The following is a 14,747-nucleotide window of genomic DNA, read 5'->3' on the forward strand; positions in this document are numbered from 1 at the left end:
ACTGAGCCACCCAGGCGCCCCAACAAGCAATTTTTCACAGTGATAATTTCCTGTTGGAAATATAACTAGTAGATAAGATTTCTCATCGTGGGATTTGCTCTAGTAAGCATGGCCTTGAGACTAGAGATTTGGTTCATAGGAGTTAACAAGTATGTTCAAATCCGTGTTCACTAGAGAGCTTTTTTTCCCCTTGCCCTCATGGGCAAATAAACTAACATCTAGCTGATTTCCGGTCCAGACCGTGTACCGGCAGAGATGAGGCCTGTGTCCGATCGTCACCCACATGCAGCCCTGCGTCACGGTCTCTGCTCTTTCTACCTCTGCGGTGACTGGTCTGAGTATTCTGCAGCTTTCCAACAAAGCCTGGTGCTTTACCGTCAGCAACAGTCTGTTCCTCCTCGAGTTTCTCTCTCAATTTCATGCTGCCTTGTGTGTTTTCAAATTCAGTTATTCCAAGACCGAATCCGAGTGTCTGGGGCTTAAGAATTTTCAGTGTCCGCTTTCTGACCCATTGTGTTTATTGCTTATATTAGGAGCCAGTGTTTGTATATATCACATTTTGTTTAAGTCTTAACTAACGAGTACATCATTGTGATGTTTCAGCTCATTCCTCCTATCTTCAGGATTCATTCCTATCCGTGAAATTGCCAGCATTCATCCTTTCAAGGCTTTTAATCGTGTTGCCGTTAGGAAGGCCCTACCTGTGCTTCCGCCCAGCGGCGGGTGGTGGGCCGGGGGCGCAGGGTCCGCCTTCCAGCGCTGGTGCGCCTTCCCCGGCAGGGAGGCCATGGATCATCTAGCCACGGCAGGAGGTGAGGCTGACCAGACTATGCTTTCTCTTTGTGGCCTAGAACAATCACCATGAGGAGAACATCTCTTCCAAGATGAAGGGCTTGAATGGGAAGGTGTCAGACTTGGAGAAAGCTGCCGCCCAGAGGAAGGCCAAGCTTGAGGAGAACTCGGCCTTCCTTCAGTTCAACTGGAAGGCTGACGTGGTCGAGTCCTGGATCGGTGAGCGCTGTCCCGCCCGGCCCGGCCCCAGTCTCTTCTCCTCCCCAGGCCACGAAGATTGTTCCAGAGCCGTAGCTCGTTTATTACCTAAGCAGTTGGTCTTCTCCAGAGAAGAAACGGATCTAATGTGGGCATTTCAGAGAACGAGAAACCATGTCCTGCGGCCAAGAGTGGGGGCCCCCATGGTGCCCGGCACTGGGCCAGCACCAGGGTTAACAAAACAAAAATCTTTAAACCCCGGAAGAAGCAGTCAGCATCACGAGCTGTCTGCTGGCTGCCCGGGGCGCGGTCTGGCTCCCGAGCGGGGGGGAGCTACACTCTGATTTTGGGACCCCTCTGGCCCTGGTGATTGCTGTCACGTGTATGGCAGTTGAACCACAGCTGGGATGAGCTGGAAGGATCTCTTCCTGTCACAGCTAGCCAAGGGGGCCCGGGCTGCAGGGAGGAAAGAGTAGCCCGCATGGGGTCAAAGCCTGCTGGTAGAGTCTGGGATGTAAACGTCAGCAGGGTGATAGGCTGCCCGGGAGGCCCTCTTGAATACTGAGGTCAGAGGGGACTCTTAATTCCCTTCACTGTACCAAGAAGGCTGGCCTGTTTCCCATGCTTGGTTTCCTAGGTGAAAAGGAGAACAGCCTGAAGACAGATGATTATGGCCGAGACCTGTCTTCCGTGCAGACTCTCCTTACCAAACAGGTCAGGCGCGGCCCCTTTGTTGACTGAAATGTATGCAGATAGTACGTCCTGGTACATGAATGGTGGTCGGCGTCTGTCCCTGAGAAAGGCCCTAAGGACTCGGCAGTGAGCAAGGTCGTTCTGGTCCTCGAGGAGCTTCCAGACGAGGCATCTGGGCTACAGGCTGACGGCACCCCCAGGGTGGAGCGCAGCAGAATGTGTTGTGGATTTAACCCCCAAGAGCTGTCTGACTCGGTTTCCAGCAAGCAGGGGCTGATGTGGGAAGTCTTCCCAGAGGAGGGGCATCTAAGCTGGGGCACGAAGGGCAAACTGCAGGTGGTCGGGGGGGAGGCAGGCGTTCGTCCCGGGCAGAGGTAGTGGGGAGAGTGGGGCACATTTAGGGGACCCCCCCCGTACCTCAGTCTGCCCGGGGTGGGCAGGAGGATGTCAGGAGAAGGTGGGGACTCGGGACTGACAGTGTGGCCTGGGCAGCTGGCTGAACAGACCCTGGTGCCATCGAGCTGAGGCACCCCGAAAGGGTGGCTTCTAGCCTCCCCGGCGACCCTGCAGATTGGCGCACCGCTCTTTGTTCCAGGAAACCTTTGACGCTGGCCTGCAGGCCTTCCAGCAAGAGGGCATCGCCAACATCACCGCCCTCAAAGATCAGCTGCTGGCCGCCAAGCACGTTCAGTCAAAGGCCATTGAGGCCCGGCACGCCTCCCTCATGAAGCGATGGAGCCAGCTTCTGGCCAACTCGGCCACCCGCAAGAAGAAGCTGCTGGAGGCCCAGAGTCACTTCCGCAAGGTGAGGCTGGGCCCCTGCGCAGCTCCCCGGCCCGGCTGCGGGGAGTCTGCCGGAAGCCAGCCGCGGGCCCTTGGGCAACCAAGCGGCCAGGACAGACTGGGGGGAAAGGGTAACGAGGGAAGAAAGTCAGAGGCCTTTCGAGACATGGAAGTGGGAGCACCCCGGCTTGCCCCGGCCGCCCCGGGAACGACCGCTGCCTTTCCTATCCTGCCTCGTGGCCCTGACGGCGCCCTGATGACGCCCTGACGCAGGCTGCTCCGCTTTCAGGTGGAAGACCTCTTCCTGACGTTCGCCAAAAAGGCCTCTGCCTTCAACAGCTGGTTCGAAAACGCCGAAGAGGATCTGACCGATCCCGTGCGTTGCAACTCCCTGGAGGAGATCAGAGCTTTGCGCGAGGCCCACGATGCCTTCCGCTCGTCCCTCAGCTCTGCCCAGGCCGACTTCAGCCAGCTGGCCGAGCTGGACCGCCAGATCAAGAGCTTCCGGGTGGCCTCCAACCCCTACACCTGGTTCACCATGGAGGCCCTGGAGGAGACGTGGAGGAACCTGCAGAAGATCATCAAGGTGCGCGCCGCCCCAACCCAGGGCCATCATCCGGGGCTCAGGGGCCAGGGGGCTTGGATGGGGTGGCGGCCAGCAGCCCACAGCAGGCTGTCGGTCAGCCGCTTCCCCTCGCCTCTTGCCAGAGTTCTTGGGGGGCCAGTTGTGAGCAGCCGGGGAACAGGGTTCTGAGCTCCCCGAGTGTCTCCCAGGCTCCTCCTTTGGGTTGATGTCAACATCTGGTTCTCCCTGCCTCGCAAAGCGATGGTTTCTGGTCATGTTCAGCATCCAGAAACTGAAACTGTAGGGCGTCTAGTCCGCCCCGAGGGCAGGCCGGCAGGGAGGACGGGCCCGCTGACGGCCTCTCCTCCCTCTGGGCGCTAGGAACGGGAGCTGGAGCTGCAGAAGGAGCAGCGCCGGCAGGAGGAGAACGACAAGCTGCGCCAGGAGTTCGCCCAGCATGCCAACGCGTTCCACCAGTGGATCCAGGAGACCAGGTGTCCGCCCGCACCCCCCGGCGCCTCCGGGCCCCCGGCTCTAGCGGGAGGGGAGCTCTGCGGGAAACTGGAAGTCACGCTCGCAGGAAGGAAAGAAGGGTTAGGGGCCCACCCTGGTCTGGCTCGAGCTAGGGCGGGTGGGGGGTGGGGGGGCAGTTCTCGAAGGTACTTTTCCTGAAGGTCAAGTTGCTAGGTGTGCCGCATCGGGTGGGACCGTGCGCGGCCGGTGGTCAGTCCTAGGCAGCGCCTCGGTGATACACGGAACAGAGTCGAATGCAACGGTACTGATGTTCTCGGTTTTGTCTTTTCTTTCTTGTGTCTCTCTCTGTCCCCCACCTCCCGACTGCTGCTGTCTGGACGCCACCTTGTCTTGCGGCTGCTTGGATCCCATCTGCACAGAACGTATCTCCTCGATGGGTTAATATTGTCTTCTTGTTCCTCCGGGCTCGTGGTGTGGTGGTGTCTCGTGTGCTTGTCCCCCTGCCCTCTGTCCCCCTGTGGCCTGGCTTGCAGAGGATCCCAGGATGGGCCTTCCTGCCCCAGGCGGGCTGCACTTCCCCCGGCCCACCCTCACCCCAGCTCTGTCCCCATCACCCTACAAGGAGTGCGTGTCCTTGACAGCCCTTGACAGCCTGAGGTCTGGGGAGGGGAGCCCCTCCCACCTTCCTGTTCAGATTCCAAGGGTTCTCTCAGGTAGGGGATGTGACCAAGGCAGAGGACCAGAGCTAGAGTCCAGAGCCTCTGAGAAACCCCATGCCGTCCAGCCATTGGGATTCGCTGGATCTCTCTTCTGCCTCTTTTCCCCGTGTGTCCAGTGGGACCATCCTTAGCTCCTAGGAGGTCATGGTCATGGAGAGGAGATTCAGCGGGTGCAGTGAGTTCCCAGCTGTGCACTGACACCCCCCCCAGGCGCACCCCTCCCCCCGTGTTCCCAGGGGAAGGGGAAGAGCATCGTTTGCACTAATAGAAGGCAGAAGTGCCCGCAGTTTAGAGCGATGGAGAGACGAGGCTGGGAGGGAGCCCCCCGGGAGGAGCAGGGCAGCCCTGCCCAGTCCAGTCCTGGGAGCGGCCCCTCCTCGAGGCTTTGGCCTTTCCCAGGCCCGTGTAAAGCCGGGGGCGGGGGGGAACCTCAGTGGCTGAGACTAGCGCTCCTGGGGTCCCGCAGACGGGTAGTTGGGACAGCTGAGCGTGGTACCAGGAGAAACAGGCGCACGCTGACGTGACCACCTGTGCTGAAAGCAGCCTGGCGGGGGCGGGGGGGTAGGATTTAGGGATCACAGTTTCTAGCTGGAGTTCATTAGCCAGCTGGCCTCCACTCCCCTCCCCAGCCCTGTGGCTGTGTCTGCCGATCTGGTCTTGTCGCCGTGGGTGCCGTGCTCCCTCCCGGGTGGCTCCTCCCTAGCCCTGTCCCGTCTTGCTTGGCCCCAGTGTGCGCTGCCCCGGGGCCGCTGTGCTCCCTGCGGCCGGCGGCCCAGCCCCACCAGGTCCCTGCCTGGGCGCCAGGTGGCCCCGCCTGTGCACCACCAGCTTGGGCCTTGGGGCGCGTGTCTGTCTCGGTCTGCTCTTGCCTGCCCGTGCCTTCCGTGTATTCATTTGGTTTCTTTTCTTTGACTAGCATAGCGTATCGTCGGGTCATTCGTGTCTATCAGTATGAAGTTGGGGATGATCTGTCTGGAAGGTTTTTCTCCTCTTATTTCTCTTCTTCCCTCACTGTGGTTTTACCAATGCACTCTTGACTTCCCCAGGCGGCTCCGCTTTCTGACTAACCCACCGCCCTCGGCCGCTTGGGAAGGAGGGCTCTGTCCTCCTCCCACTGCACTGGCACCCAGCCTCCTGCCCCCGGGTCTGGGGGAGGGGGTTGCTTTTCCCTGGGGGACATGGCGTGACTGTGAGTCTGATCTGCTGGGTTATAAGGAAGCCTGGTGCCTGGCCTTGCTCAAGCACTTTGAACTTGGGGAAACGTCAGAGCTAACCCTGGCTCGCTGGGTGCTGAAAGGGTAGGTTGGAGCACCCGTGGGTGCAGGGGAGGCCGGGCTAAAATCCCACCAAGGACACGCGCACAGTGTGACTCATCCCTGCACGTAACCCCGACTCGTTTGTTGTCTTCGTTCACTGGTGGCCTTCTGTGACCTCACACTGTGTAACGTCGGGAAGATGGAGGCTCCCCTGGGGCACCCCTGCTCTTCGGAACTTGGCCCTGGGAGCCCCTGGCCCGGAGGGTCTCGTGGAGCCTGAATCTGGGGCTTAATTGCAGCCACCTCCCTCCTTTAGGCAGAATTAGAATCACTTTTAAAACCCAGTCTGGTCATGATCTCTTAGCATCCTGGCTCCGTGTCTGAGGGGTCATCTGACTGCGTCTCCTCCACAGCCGTCACACCCTAGAATGTGGCTCCCCTCCTCAGGAACGTGCAGGAGACCCCAGGGATTTCTGGGGGGTGGCTCTCCCTCTGTCAGCCTTTCTCCCCAGTGGCTGCAGCGGGGCGTGCTGTTGGGCCCGAGGCCCCTCTGTCATGCCGTGGAGCAGCTTCCACTCTGTTCCTCAGGTGCCCTTGAGGGCCTCGCTTGAGTGAGGGGCCAGGTCCCAGCCTGGCTGGGCCGGAGGAGCCCCATGAGAGAGGCTCCTGGCCTGGGAGCAGGCTGGGTGGGGCTCGGCCCAGGCCCCCCAGTTGGCCCGGGGCAGGTAGCCCACCACGTGGGGCGGCGGCGTCCTGTCTCCACGGCAGGACAAAGACTGCCCGCCCTCCCGGCTCCCGGGGCCACTTAGGAAAAGCCAGCCAGTAGCAGATAGCGGCCATTTCCTCGATGAGAGAGATTCAGAAACAGAATTCCAAGACAGCAGGCACTGTTACCTGGGGCTAATTTTGAGCTCACGATCAGGCCCTCCTGCCTCACTGTGCTTCTGTGTTTAGGTCCTGCATGGTGGAAGAATCTGGGACCTTGGAATCCCAGCTCGAAGCTACCAAAGTAAGCGCCCCCTTGGTTTAAAGTCAGGCAGGAAGTAGGCTGGGTCGGTGCTCTTTTTCACTTTGCATAAAGCAGCACAGGACCCCATCATTTTAAAGAAAGTCTTTTGTCTCTGACAGTTGCCACGTGGAGTCTTACTTGAAAAGAAAGAGGGTCCTTTGGTCCTTAGTGTATAGTCTTCCTGGCAGTCTGCCCCCGGCTCGCCCCTCCCGCCGTCCTGCGCAGCCCCGCAGGCCTCGGGCCGGGAGGGCTCTCAAACGGGCGCTCGGGGCCGGTGACCGAGGTGAGAGACTGTCCCCTACACCCTCGCTCCCCCGCCCGTAGCGCAAGCACCAGGAGATTCGAGCCATGAGAAGTCAGCTCAAGAAGATTGAGGACCTGGGGGCGGCCATGGAGGAGGCCCTGATCCTGGACAACAAGTACACAGAGCACAGCACCGTGGGCCTGGCCCAGCAGTGGGACCAGCTCGACCAGCTGGGCATGCGCATGCAGCACAACCTGGAGCAGCAGATCCAGGCCAGGTCCGTGCCCCCGGCATGGCAGCCCCTGCCCCTGTGCCCCCCAGCGTCCCGCACTCACTCTACTGGGATGGAACAGTGTGCCACCTGCTCACTCCATCCTGTTCTTTTAGGAACACAACCGGAGTGACTGAGGAGGCCCTCAAGGAATTCAGCATGATGTTTAAGTGAGTATGGCCTCCCCGGGCACAGGGGCGGCGGGCTCGGCGCCGGGACCCGTGCTGAGCAGCTCTCCGTTTGTGCGGCAGACACTTCGACAAGGACAAGTCGGGCCGGCTGAACCACCAGGAGTTCAAGTCCTGCCTGCGCTCCCTGGGTTATGACCTGCCCATGGTGGAGGAAGGGGAGCCCGACCCCGAGTTCGAGGCAATCCTAGACACCGTGGATCCAAACAGGTGAGCTGGAGGGAGGGTAGTGGGGGCGGCTCTGCCTCCGCATCCTGCCGCATCCTCCCGGCTCACCGCGCCTGCCCCTCTCCAGGGATGGCCACGTCTCCCTGCAAGAGTACATGGCCTTCATGATCAGCCGTGAAACGGAGAACGTCAAATCCAGCGAGGAGATCGAGAGCGCCTTCCGGGCCCTGAGCTCCGAGGGAAAGCCCTACGTGACCAAGGAGGAGCTGTACCAGGTCCGGGGCTCTGCTTCCCTGCCCTGGGGATGGGGCTGCAGGTTTCCTTTGGAAAGTAAAGGCCGAGGTCGCCCAGGGGCACAACGGTCTAGCGTGACAGACCTCCGTTTGGAGCGCTCGGTTGGGGGCAGGCGTTTCCTCCCCATTCAGCGCTGACTCCCTGTCCACGGCCCCTCGGAGAACGTCCCGCTCTCCCTGAGGCTGGGGCCCAGGCGTTCCTGCTGTGCCCCCCGACCCCGGGGCCAGCGGGGCTGGGCTGACAGGCGGCCTCTTCCCTCCAGAACCTGACTCGGGAACAAGCCGACTACTGCGTCTCCCACATGAAGCCCTACGTGGACAGCAAGGGCCGCGAACTCCCCACCGCCTTCGACTACGTGGAGTTCACCCGCTCGCTCTTCGTGAACTGATCCCGCCCCCCGCCTCGCCTGGACCGCGCTGCTTGCCCTGCCGTCGCCTTGCTGCATGTCACCTCCTCTCCGTGCCCACGTATTCGTGTCACTCTTCACCGTAAGCTTATGTCCACTTAGCTTGGGGATAAGACTTAGTAGAAAGGATGCTTCACTAAGCCGCTCCCGGTCCAGTGACACTTGCCCTGTTGCTGTGGGGACCCGGATTCCTGTTGTGAAGCCAGCGGCCCCATTCCGGCTCGAGAAATCGCAGCAGCTGGCTGGCTCCTTTCCTGTTCGCCCCGCTCCATTGTTTTCACGTAAAAGACAAATAAATGACACTCTCCCAGACGCTTGTGTTGTCTTCATTCAGCTTCCACGAGACATCCACAGCTTGGCACAGGTGTGGCCTCACCCCACCTGCCCCCCGATCTGGGGACACTCCGCCCCCACCCACAGGGCCCTGCTGTCGCTTCACTGTCCTCAGGTGGCCACCTCGGCTGCCAGCCGTGCCAAGTCCTCGGACTCCCGGGGTCCTTGTTCCGTGAACTCAGTGCTCAGCTGCCACACCTTTACTGTGCCCTCGGCGTCACCAGCAGCCAGGAGCTGAGTCTGCTGCCGATTAAATTCCAGACAGTAGACCGGGCTTGCATCCTGGGTTTGCTTGATTGAAACCGTGGGTTTCTGGGAGCTTTTCTGGAGATCAAACAGCTGCACATCACCTGCAGGGGGAGAGACTCATGGGGGCGAGAGCCTGGACAGCACAAAACAAAGCCACTGCCCGGCGCAGCAATCCTCCCCCCACGTGCTGTCTCTCCCCAGCTCAGAATTCCAGATCCGCTGCGCCCGTGCGGCGTAAGTGAATGTGAGTCTGGTGTCTTCTTTCCTACCTTCCCCCGAAGCAGCTGCAAACACCAAAGGGCGCACTGGGGACCAGCGCACAGCAAACAGGTACTTGTGGGACAGCTGCAGCGAGGCCAGGGGCTGGGCCTGCAACGTGGAGTACAGGTGGATGTGGCCGTCGGTCCCCGCGCTCAGGAAGAGATTCCTAGACAGGATGCAGGGGAGGAGTGCTGGGTGTCCCGGTCCACTGGGCTTCCTGGACCCCCCGCCCCCCAAACCAGGGATCCCCTTAGGGAGCGAGGGGCCGACGCCCTGGACCCAACCACCAGCGCTCTGGGCACAAGGGCTCCCGTGGGGGAAGACCTGGGCCCGGGACAGACTGCAGGCCCTTCCCGCGGTTCTGTGGGACCCCCTCGCCCTCCCTGTGCCGGGGCGCTGGGGCCTTCTCTACCTGTGGAAGGGGGAACAGCTCACGGAGTAGATGGGGCCACCGTGGGGGGAGAAGGTCAGCTGTGCCGGGGCCCGCAGGGGCACAGAGCTAGGCGTCCGGGTGAGGGCGGCCTCTTCCGCGGCCAGCGAGCACTGGAGTGGGAAGCCGCCTTCCGTGCCCAGAACAAAAAGGCTGGGGTCAAAGCTGGAGAAGGCCACCGCCGTGGCACCCACCTCGGTCTCTCCCCGGGGAGGCTGTGGAGAAATGAGCGGCGGGGCAGAGCCGAGGGAATCTGGTCCCACAGTGTCCCAAAGGAGCCCGGTCCCTCAAGTGGGCGCCGTGGCCCAAGGAGGTCAAGCGGCCCATGCCGCCTGCCCCCCCCCACACACCCGGGGCTCCTCTCGGAGGCCCTACGGGGGCCCCACGTACCTTCTTCAGCCTGGTGTGCCTCGGGAGCTGCTGCACGGCCAGGGCGAAGCCCTCGGTCAGCTGCAGCCGGCCCGCGCCGACGCCCTGCCAGAGCAGCACCCTCCCGTCCGTGGCCACGCTCAGCACCTGGAAGCGGTGGCCGTGCCGGGGCTCGGGCCGCCAAAGCACCTGGGGCACCGGGATGCGGGACTGAGGTCAGGGAAGCACTGCTCGCCCCCCAGCCTGCCCCCACCTCCCAGCAAGACCAACGGTCACCCTCCTGTCCCCCCCCTTCTAGGAAAACAAGAGGGAGAATTCTGGGGGCGGCCCAGAGCCACCTCACACACCAGTGGGCAGTGCCAAGGGTTCTGAGCTCCGTCCCTGAGCCCGGGCAGGCCGGGACAGCTGGGAGCCTGTTGTGGCAGCTTGGGGGGTGGGGGAGCAGCTGGGGGTGGCTCCTGTCAGGGGCGGGAGGTGACTCATGCCCTGGGAGCTCTGAGAACGCTGAAGGCAGCTGTCCCAACTGCCAACTCCCTGGTGACCACCTGCCAAGCTAGGCCGAGTGGGCGCCCTCTCTCCTGCTTGGCCTCCAGCAGCAGGCCTGTGACAGCCCAGCCCAGCTCAGGCAGAAGGGGACGGTGACTCCCCGACCCAACCGGCAGCCCACCGCTCTGACCTGGTACACGGGGTCTGTGTGTGTGTCGTCAGTCAGGCCCGTTCGCCAGAGCAGCGGGTCCTCGGGATGGCTAATGTCCCACACGAGCACCTCGCCGCTGAACAGCCCACCTGCGGGACCAAGCGGGCCCGGGCAGAAGCCGACTCACCCAGCACCCAGGCTTCCCGGCCAAGTACCAGCCCTTCGCCCCCACGGAGCCAGGATGTGGAGCCACTTCCCCAAAACCACCTTGAGGAGGAAGAGTCCTGGCCCGCTGCACACCCTCCACAGCCCGGGAAGCTTCTCCCGCTGCCAGGCTGATCTCCGCAGCCCGGCACCCTGCCATTCCCCCCAGCGCAACCCCCTTTCCCAACACATGGGGCTCCTATCACCGCTGACATCTCCCCAAGGGTGCCCACGTCACCCTCCTCTGGTCCTGACCAGGCCGTGCCCTTCCACGGCCCACACCTGGACAAGACTCAGCGAGGACCCGCTTCCTCTTCCTCCAAGCTCCGTACCGGGCATCCTTGGCATCCTCACTGCCCCCTCGGCATCCTCACCTGAGCCCAGGGGTCAGGGCCGCCCAGTCTCTGCTCCCTCGCAGCAGACCTGCCCTGGCTGTGCCCCGGGGGGTTGAGGGTCCAGTGCAGAGCTCAGCTCGGGCCGCCCTCTGCAGGGGAGGGGTGCGGGGCGGGAGCAGACGCGAGGCAGGCTGAAGACTCACCTGCAACGTGGGACGGCTGCGTGGGGTGGAAGGCCAGGCACATGACGGCGCTGGGCACCTCCACCACGGCCGACGGCTGCCGGGGGTTCAAGCCTCGCCTGTCCAGGTTCCAGGCACACACGAAGGACTTGAGTGTGCCCCAGTCCCCGTCGTCCAGCCTGCACAGAGATGAGGCCGGGCGTCCATCTCACCTTGCTCCTATCACCTGACCCACCGTTTCCGCATCACACCCAGACTGTACTGGGTACTGAAGGGGCGCAGTGTCTCCATGGCACCCCGAGGCGCAACCTCTAGAGAAGGGCTCCCGGAACCAGCGAAGGGTCCACACGATGGCAGGGTGGGGAGCCGGGGCCGCAGCAGACAGCTCGTGGAGCAGAGGCAGCAGGCCCCGGCTCACGGCCCTATGCGGACAGGTGGGCACCGGGACTCCTGTGCTCTCAGCCCTCCCTCCTCTGCTCTTTCCAGCCAAGCTGGTGCCCAGGCAGCCTTGAGAATAAAAAGACTCCCAGAATGGCCAAGCTCCAGGCCAGCCCTTGACCACACAGGGAAAAAGAGGCTTAGACCAGGGTCTGAGGGCCTCCCAGTGCCCTGCAGCCACCGTGGCTGCCACTCACCGGCCGTAGGCACAGGCCACCACAGAGCCGGTGGTGTTCCAGGAGACACCGGTCACGTGCAGACCCTGCCTCTGGGCTGGGGGGTAGCCCAGGGTGTGCAGACAGGTCACCTGCAAGAGACAGACCATCTCCAACCCTTAGCCCAGAGCCACCCAACAGGTGGCCTCACAGCCACCTCAACAAAGCTACACACAGGCCTGGACGTCCCAAGCCATCGGGTCCGCTGCCCAGTCCTGGCGGGAAGCGCGGAGGCTTCGTCCAAACACCACTCCTCAGAGGAGACTTCCAAAAACCCAGAAGAGGGGCGCCTGGGTGGCTCAGTCATTAAGCGTCTGCCTTCGGCTCAGGTCGTGATCCCAGGGTCCTGGGATCGAGCCCCGCATCGGGCTCCCTGCTCAGTTGGGAAGCCTGCTTCTCCCTCTCCCACTCCCCCTGCTTGTGTTCCTGCTCTCACTGTGTCTCTGTCAAATAAATAAATAAAATCTTCAAAAAAAAAGGATTCTCCCTCTCCCTCTGCCCCTCCACCCCACCTCTGAAAAAAAAAAGCTTTGGCTGCTGGAACTGGATGGTAATTACGGCTGTACAATGGGACTATGCTCAGTGCCACTGGGCTCTGCACATAAAGGCCTGGCATCTTCCTTCTCAGCCCAGAGCAGGCTGGCACAGCACATGAGAAGGCTGGCCATGCAGGCCACCATGAGCGATCAGCCCAAGGTTTCTGGGACAGGATTTGCAGCACAGATCAAAACTCCTGTGAAAAGCTGCCTACCCCCTGACCTCACACGACCCCATAGAAAGAAACTATCCAACGGAAAGAACCTAAAACATGTGAAAAGCTGTATGGTGGGAACCCTCACACGTCGCTGGCAAGAACGCAGAATGGCACGGCCGCCGTGGGGAAACAATCTGGTGGTTCTTCCCAAGGTCAAACAGAGGCACCCTATGACCCAGCAATTGCGCTCCTAGGTCCACACCCAGAGAACTGAAAACACATGTTTATCCAAAAACTTGTACAGAGATATTCACAGCATTATTCCTAACAGCCAAGATGCCCACCAGCTGATAGATGGGGTCCCTCCCTCCAGCGCAGGAAGGACTGCTGAGCCACAGGAAGGAAAACGGTGACGGCACGCACCACAGCCGGCCTCACGGACATTCGGCCACGTGGAAGAAGCCAGTCACCGAGACCCCTCGGTAGAGGATTCCATCTATGTGAACTGTCCACAGCAGACAACGCAGAGAGACAGAAAGAAGAGTAGCTGCCCGGGACTGGGGGGGAAATGAAGAGTGACTGCCGGTGGGTACGGGGTTTCTTGTGGGGGTAATGAAAATGTCCTAAAATTGTGCCCATGTTGTACAACTCTAGGAACATAAAAACTTATTGAACTATACACTTTAAGATTTTATCTATTTATTTGACAGAGTGAGAGAACACAAGCAGGGGGAGGAGAAGAGGCAGAGGGAGAAGCAGGGAGCCTGATGAAGGGCTCCATCCCAGGACCCTGGGATCACGACCTGAGCCGAAGGCAGACGCTTAACGGACTGAGCCACCCAGGCGCCCCTACACTTTTTTTTTTAAGATTTTTTATTTATGGGCGCTTGGGTGGCTCAGATGGTTAAGCGTCTGCCTTCGGCTCAGGTCATGATCCCAGGGTCCTGGGATCGAGTCCCGCATCGGGCTCCCTGCTCCTTGGGAGCCTGCTTCTCTCTCTCTCTCTCTCTCTCTGTGTCTCTCATGAATAAATAAATAAAATCTTAAAAAAAAAAAAATTTTTTATTTATATCTGATAGAGAGTACACGAGCGAGGGGGAGGGGCAGACGGAGAAGGAGCAGCAGACTCCCCACTGAGCAGGGATCCTGACATGGAGCCAGATCCCAGGACCCCAAGATCACGACCTAAGCCAAAGGCAGACGCTTAACCATCTGAGCCACGCAGGTGCCCTGGAACTGTACACTTTAAATGGGTGAATTATATGGGATGTGAATGATATTTCGATAAATCTGTTATTTAAAACCAAAACGTATAAGGGCGCCTGGCTGGCTCAGACAGCAGAGCATGCAACTTTTAATTTCAGGCTCATAAGTTCAAGCCCCATGTTGGGTGTAGAGGTTACTTAAAAATAAATAAAAGAAAAAAAAAAGAAGAAGAAGAAAAGAAAAGCTGTACAGTGGGGTAGGAGGTGGAGGGAACTCAAGAAAACCTCTGGCGTCTCACCACATTCGGTTTCCTGATCTGGGTTCTGGTTCCACGAGTGTTTTCACTTTGAAAAGCCACAGGCCTGAAGTGGCAGTTTGTGCGTGTTTTTACGTGACAATCAACTGATGTTTACGTCAGAAATAAACCGTATATATTAATTGTCATAACCGCAGCAACCAGTACAATTGCAAATCTGAAGATGAGACTACAAACTACAAAGTGGGAGAAGCCAGGACGACAGGGCAGCTCCACACCATCACCGTAGCGGGTGCAGAACAGCACAAAGAGTGAACAGACCTGCATGGAGAACACACCTTGACAGACCTGGCACAAAAAAATACAGTGTGCGGATGAAACATCCGGTGGTTTTAAAAGGACAAGCGTGGGGCGCCTGGGTGGCTCAGTCGTTAAGCGTCTGCCTTCGGCTCAGGTCATGATCCCAGGGTCCTGCGATCGAGCCCCGCATCAGGTTCCCTGCTCCGCGGGAAGCCTGCTTCTCTCTCTCTCCCGCTCCCCTGCCTGTGTTCCTGCTCTTGCTTTCTCTCTCTCTGTCAAATGAATAAATAAAATGTTTAAAAAATAAATAAATAAATAAATAAATAAATAAAAGGACAAGCGTGAAGTCTCTGTAGCCACCTGACAGCACAGAACGGGCTTTGCTCCCGACCAGAGAAGACCCCCAGATCGGTCACAGTGATGCACAGCTGTCCACACACATGTGCGAAACTAGAGGAAGGAAACAAGAGAGCGAGGAGATCAGAAGTTCCGGTGGGAGCCCCCGTCTCTTATCTCCGATTTCTTTTTTTTTTTTTTTTAAAGATTTTATTTATTTATTTGAGAGAGAGACAGAGAGA

At 59.8% G+C, this 14,747-nt stretch overlaps 2 protein-coding genes across 3 annotated transcripts; one reads left to right on the forward strand and one right to left on the reverse strand.

Moving 5' to 3' along the window:
- The first annotated feature begins 821 nt into the window (after positions 1-821).
- LOC102745423 (spectrin alpha chain, non-erythrocytic 1-like) lies at positions 822-8,372 on the forward strand. 2 transcript variants are annotated; one of them, XM_081811703.1, is made up of 12 exons: positions 823-1,011; positions 1,628-1,704; positions 2,279-2,488; positions 2,756-3,052; positions 3,413-3,525; positions 3,925-3,942; positions 6,435-6,489; positions 6,814-7,010; positions 7,121-7,174; positions 7,256-7,402; positions 7,488-7,635; positions 7,917-8,372. In XM_081811703.1, exons 1-12 carry the CDS (start codon positions 885-887, stop codon positions 8,040-8,042), a joined length of 1,569 nt encoding a protein of 522 aa, XP_081667829.1. In that variant the 5' UTR covers positions 823-884; the 3' UTR covers positions 8,043-8,372. The 2 variants fall into 2 exon arrangements, with proteins under 2 accessions (XP_081667830.1, XP_081667829.1); XM_081811704.1 differs by lacking the exon at positions 3,925-3,942 and having other exon boundaries at positions 822-1,011.
- On the reverse strand, positions 8,371-11,992 carry DYNC2I2 (dynein 2 intermediate chain 2). The gene is made up of 7 exons (XM_006749326.3): positions 11,696-11,992; positions 11,082-11,239; positions 10,379-10,488; positions 9,724-9,891; positions 9,316-9,548; positions 8,912-9,069; positions 8,371-8,743 (listed from the first exon to the last, which is right to left on the reverse strand). The coding sequence occupies exons 1-7, from the start codon at positions 11,821-11,823 to the stop codon at positions 8,505-8,507; spliced, it is 1,194 nt and encodes a 397-aa protein (XP_006749389.2). The 5' UTR covers positions 11,824-11,992; the 3' UTR covers positions 8,371-8,504.
- Between the last annotated feature and the right edge of the window lie 2,755 nt (positions 11,993-14,747).

Source organism: Leptonychotes weddellii, unplaced genomic scaffold, assembly GCF_054177405.1.
Source record: "Leptonychotes weddellii isolate Sample4059 unplaced genomic scaffold, ASM5417740v2 HiC_scaffold_962, whole genome shotgun sequence".
NCBI lineage: Eukaryota > Metazoa > Chordata > Mammalia > Carnivora > Phocidae > Leptonychotes > Leptonychotes weddellii.